The following is a 6000-nucleotide window of genomic DNA, read 5'->3' as shown; positions in this document are numbered from 1 at the left end:
TTAGACTAGTTGCCCAATTCATGCCCTCCAGTTCATCTAATTCAGGCAGTTAAATTCTTAAGGTGAAGCCATAAATATGGTTAAATTTGTGGTTAAATAAATAAAAAGCAATGGCACAAGGTAGATATGACAATCAATGTACTAACCAACTATTCTGAGCTTGGCCAACCATATAAAGCTGTTATTTCAAAATTCGGTTATTTCAAAATCTCTTTAGGTGCCATCACATTTCAGCCTGTAACATTTGAGATGTTAGGAAAAGAAGTCTTCACGGTTTATAAAATCAGTCCTAGCCATTTTCCAAATACTTTAGAAAAGAAATTAGCAACCTTCCTTTTGCTCTTTGCTGTTGTTTCGAAGGAGAATGCAAAAGGTAAGAATTCTCATTTATATGACGACGTTAGAAAATTAAGGTGTTACACTTTTCTTGGATAAGAAGTAAACATTGCAAATTCTGAGTTTTGTATTTTGAGCCAGGAAATTATAGCCTCATTCAAAATCAGCTTATAATAGCCTATCCAAAACTGAAACAGAATAGAATAGAACTGAAGAAGCTTCTTGGATGAGAGGTGAAAAGTTTTCAAAGGAAAAACAGTTCAGTTGCTTTTTGAAAAAAAGCACCTTTGAGACAACCATGACTGGATGATTGAGAATCTCCATAGACATTCAAACTATCCAAAAGTTATCTGAATAAATTTTAACCCATGATCAGTCTCCTCTGAACTTGGTTGAAAGTTTGCCTGTACCAGAGATTTTAGTGCTGGATCTCAAGTATTGTCCTATGGATTTCGAAGGGATTATTCTAAAGTGAAAACTTTGAAAGTCTAAACTAACATTACATTCCTAAACTATAGGTACTTTTTGGTACATCTCATCAAAATAATAATCTTGTATTTTTTTCCCATTAATAAAGGAGCTACAATCTTCACTGGAAACTATTGTTTTGGCTGACTCTCTGCAGGCCCCTGTAAATGATTGCCAGATGGTAATGACTTGAGTTAATATTCTTGTTGCCTGACTGCTATTCTCTTGTGACTATGTACCCTTTAATAGTCCTATAAATACTATAAACCAGATTTCTCCAGGTTGTTGCCCTCTGGTCATATTGGATTTAAACTGGATTTTTTTTTCCTACAGGAAATCCCACACATCTGAAGGTACCAAGTTAGCTAAGGGAAGTATCCTCTATTCTTTTTCACATGTCTGTTTAGAAATAGTGCAACCACTGACACGAGACACGTATGAAGTTAGAAATTGCTATCTTATAAAGATAGTAAGTGCAGTTAATAAAAGCTAGGGTATACTGAGATCTAACAGAGTGAAAATAAATTCCAAACAGGTGAATTTTTTTCTAGAACACATTAGTTTATATATGGAACTTCTTTTTATATAGCAGTATCTATCTATAAATAGATAGATGTAAATATATACACATATTATACATAACAAAAGATATACAATATTTATATTGTATAATAATAATTACATATTAACACTTTAAAATAAGCTTTCCAGAAGCTTTTAAATATCAAAACTATACAGGACATAAATTTAAAGTCAGAAAGACATAGCAGTGAAAAGGCTTCTTCAGCGAAGGAAATCAATAAATGTGGACCACTTTGGTATATAACAAATCCAGATAACAGCAGAATTTTCCAAGCAGCTCTTCTTTAGCTGCCATGCAAACAAAGATGTAAATCCAGTGGTTGTATTGTATGCATGACATTTTATACATGCAGGTTCTCCATCATTCAGATTTTTGTTTCTGGTCCCTCAGCAATCAGAGGCTGAAATGAATTTCTGATATTAGCCACTTTGGCTAAACACCGATGTCCAAAGCTTTTATTGTACCAGTCTAATGAATGACCTCTGAAGGAAACAAAGAGAAAGTATTACATCAAATTACCAGTTTCTCAGACTCATCAAACATAAAAAGAAATTCTTTGCATATTTCTGACAGTAAAAACACTTATAGATCCTGTGCAGAAGTCACAAAATTTCCAGACATTGGAAATGGGCCAAAGATTCCCCATCAATGTTTGTTTTGTGCCTGCAGATTTGCAATAAGACAGGTCTTTTCTGTATAAGTGTCCATGTATAGATTACCCAAATCAGTGCATGTGTGTATATATTGGAGAGGGGGGAATACTTGTAACTTCTAACTTGCTTGAGGTTATACATTTTTCAAATACACTATTTCAATTATAAATCTGACATAGCAATTGCTTAAGTCTAAGTACTGATCTCTTCAATCATAACTGTGTTTAAAAGTGAATTCATAAAATAATTTGGGAGGAACACCCAACTACTAGAATCAATCATGAAATGACATAATAGCGCTGGAAAGCTTGTATGAGCCCAAAGCTAGTCAGATACATACAACAGTTCTTTTATTGTATATAGTATTACTGTAGAGTAAATTTAATGAATATATTCCTTAGTAAAGAGTTATGAGATCAACGTGTATCTTTTTATTTCCAGCTAAGGATAAAGTTCTTTTAGTAATTGTCCTACTTATATTGCCAAACAATGCTCAGGAATGCTAATTGTGCAAAAACATTGCTGACAAAGATGTTGGCATTGATCTTTGTAGAACTTACTTGAGGTCAATCCTGCAGATGTGTGTCAGTCGAGATTTTCCAGAGCCACAAGGTTCTATCAAATATTGGGAATCCAGGACAACTGCTTGCACATCTCCCATCAAAGGAGTTTCATCGTGTTCTACAGAGATAGCCACTAGCACGCACATCCCCTTAGGCAAATCTGTTCTCCAGGCCCTGTTCAGACAGGTATTTAAGAAGAAAATGATAATTGGAGGGGCAGCACTGTAATAAAAATAATGGCATGCATGTTTGTTTTCCAGCCTTTCCCTAACTAGGGCTGTTCAGATGTGGTGGGACTCATTCCTCAGGACTTCTAATCAGCCAGCCTCAAAGCTGACATCTTACAGTCTCATCAGGTCTGAAGAATGGGAGGGCACCAAATTATGGAAAGTTGCTCAATTCTTTCAAGTGTCCTTAAATATACAATATTATAAAGGACAGTTCTTTATTTCAAAAAGCTGTCCTTTAGATTTATTTTTCAAAAACTCACATTTGTCCTTTGTTTTGGCCACTCACTTTTACTGTCAAATGGTACCATTCATGTGAAAAATAAGGACTCTGAACTTTTTTTAAAAAATTACTTTATATATACACCATTTGATTTTAGATATTTTTACTGGAATATATGTTTTTGTAAAATTTTCCTTTCCAAATATTCCTTTGTAAAGCAAAGTTACAAACATAATTGAAAAAATTGCTACCTTATGAATTGCTTTCAGATTTGTCCCTTTTTCAAGTATGTCCTTGATTTTTTCCAAGAAAATATAGTTACCATATTTTAATAGAATATAAATCTACTTCATAATTATTAAGGAAAATACGTATTTTATTGCATAATGACCTTTTCAAGGTTATTTCCTCTATTTGTCTCATACATCTACCTACACCATACTAAGAATTAGAATAGATGTGCTTCTTATTTCTTTAGTGATGTGTTATGTGAATTTTTTTTACACAACTATTTGTTTCCTGTGAAAATAAATTATTTTCCAGGAAAACAACAGCTATTCTCATGGGAGTGGAGCAAATTCAAAAACTTGAGACAGCTGCATTGGTGTTATTTATGACAATATAGATTAAACAATATATCTTGTCAGACACCTGGTTTGAATAGCTAATAGTTAGGATTTTATGGAAACACTTCACAATAATGCAGATTACACAATGACTTGATTTTAAAATGAATTGGAAGAAAAATTAATCAATGAAGCCCCAAGAGAGATGACCATATATAACAGAGACAGCACAGATATAGACATTTCACATAATGATATCAGTTCTTCCCTAACTGGATGCATTCCTGAGATTCCTACTTAAGTATGGCCGAGAATTGTGGGAATTTAGGTCCAGCTGGAGGATTATAGCTTCAGAAAAGCCACACTGGATTGTGAGTTAGCTATTATATTATAATTAGTTGCTTCTTTCTCTAAATTACCTGAGAACTAAAAAATCTCTAGTCGGATGGGGAGCCATACTATTCAAAACATACTGACAGATCTCGGTCTGCTTATCCAAGGTTTCTATAATTTTCCATTGTAAGAAATCCTCATCCCAAAGATGCCTTTCTCTTAGCACACGGTTCAAGACAACCGATGGAGGAGCCTCAACTTCTACAGATGCCTTCCATAGTCTTAATGGATTTCCATCTCCAACCTCAATGAAATGGAAGAGAAGAGATTGCACATTAAATATAAAGCTGAGATACAGGTTAGAATGCACTGAAACATAGTTGTGACCCAGAAGATCCACTAATTTCTCTCTCCACCTAAAGCTATGTTGGATTATGAGCAGACATTTTCCAGTACCAGTTAAGTTCGGAATCCCTGAATTAAGGATCTAACTGAAATGTGAGAATTTAATTCCATTTAATTCCAGGAAGTAGTCAATTTCATGACAGCTTCTGTCAGGCCAAGATATGAAATGGTTCTGCAACTGGAAATACAGGATAAGCAGTACAGGTATGGTCATTTAATGACCAAAGTTATGATGTCCTTAGGAAGGGAGGTTTATGGCCCATAAAGCACTTCTGGCTGTCATAAAACATCACATTGCCTTAGCTGGTCACTTGATCATATTTTGGGTACTGGCAACCAACTCACATTTACAACCGGTTGCAGTGTCCTGCAGTCACATAACTGTGATTTGTGACATTGTTGATTGCCAGGAAGAAACATCCCTTTGGAAGAATGGATTCAGATTTTTGACTATGTGATTCACTTAATGACTGCTATAAAAACAGACAGAAAGTCCCTCGATTTATAACTGCAATGACTTATGGCTGAACTTTTAGTCCCAACTGTGGTTTTAAGTTGAAATTATCTATAATGAATATAGAGACATTCCAAATATACCAGCTAAGTCAGGATAACTCTTTTTATTGTGCCTTAATGCTACATTTTTCAATGCATACTGGCAGCATCAAGGGGCATTTCCACATAAAATTTAATATTTTGCCATTTTCCAGCCTTGTTTATGTAATTGTACATGGGAGCGGAAAGACAGCATCCCACACTAACAAGGCACGTGCATTTTCCATTAAAAAAGCATCAAAAAGCTGCATGAAAAGTTTGGATTAATAATATAGAAGTCCTATATCTGGAAGCACCTAAAATCTTGTTTTTTCTTTGGGATAAAATATGGTTTTATTTTAAAAAACCCATTTCAGTGTACAGTATGTTGGGATGTTGGATAACATTTTTCAGTAAAGATGGAAACTATTGATTATCAAAACTAATGTGCAGAAGTAAACAGATTATTTTAGTTTCAAAATTACTTTTTTGTAACAGAGATCTGTATTTTCTATGCTGGAACAAGTCACCCATCCTTTGAATTTGTCCTTAGCATCTTTACAAAGATTCTGTATAAGACTTTCTATGTAGGTCTGGTAATTCCCATTTTCTTCATCCATTTGCTTGCCCAGATCCTTCAAAGTTGGAGAATGTACTTTAGCTTCAATGTAAGAGTTCCGAGACTGGCAAAACATCTCATGTGGAATCTGCTCCAAAGAAAAAGAGGAGAGAAAAAAATAATTGTATTATTGATTTACTTACTTTGATTTTTATGTTGCACCATTTCCAAACTCTCTTAGTGCCTCATGTAATAACATGAAAAAAATTAAATATATCTACAAGGTAACCCCAATGTCCCAAAGATGCTTTTTCATGAGGCAACTGGACTTTTTTTTTCTTTGAAGACGTTTTGCTTCTCATCCAAGAAGCTTCTTCAGCTCTGACTGAATGATGCTGAAGAAACTTCTTGGATGAGAAGCGAAACATCTTCAAAGAAAAAAAATATGACAGTCCAGTTGCCTTGTGAAAAAGCATCTTTGGGATAACTATGACCTGGATGACTGAGAATCTCCATAGATGTAAACCCAATATGTAACAATCCTTCAGAC

General features: G+C 34.4%; 1 protein-coding gene across 7 annotated transcripts in view; it reads right to left on the bottom strand.

Annotated features, from left to right (window-relative positions):
* Nucleotides 1-1413: 1413 nt before the first annotated feature.
* The window catches only part of STARD13 (StAR related lipid transfer domain containing 13), a 103812-nt gene continuing 99225 nt past the window's right edge, over nucleotides 1414-6000 (bottom strand). For all 7 annotated transcript variants that reach the window (XM_039323605.1, XM_039323609.1, XM_039323611.1 and 4 more), the window contains exons 11-14: nucleotides 5377-5598; nucleotides 4039-4256; nucleotides 2601-2777; nucleotides 1414-1869 (exon numbers count right to left, since the gene is read on the bottom strand). In XM_039323605.1, the coding sequence (XP_039179539.1) occupies nucleotides 1752-1869; nucleotides 2601-2777; nucleotides 4039-4256; nucleotides 5377-5598 (735 nt within the window). In that variant the 3' untranslated portion in view covers nucleotides 1414-1751. The remainder of the gene's footprint in view (nucleotides 1870-2600; nucleotides 2778-4038; nucleotides 4257-5376; nucleotides 5599-6000) is intronic.

This window comes from Crotalus tigris, unplaced genomic scaffold (genome assembly GCF_016545835.1).
Source record: "Crotalus tigris isolate CLP2741 ecotype Arizona unplaced genomic scaffold, ASM1654583v1 scf7180000024280.1573445, whole genome shotgun sequence".
Taxonomy (NCBI): Eukaryota; Metazoa; Chordata; class Lepidosauria; order Squamata; family Viperidae; genus Crotalus; species Crotalus tigris.
The sequence above is the reverse complement of the archived record's forward strand: the minus strand, read 5'-3'. Positions and strand labels throughout refer to the sequence as shown.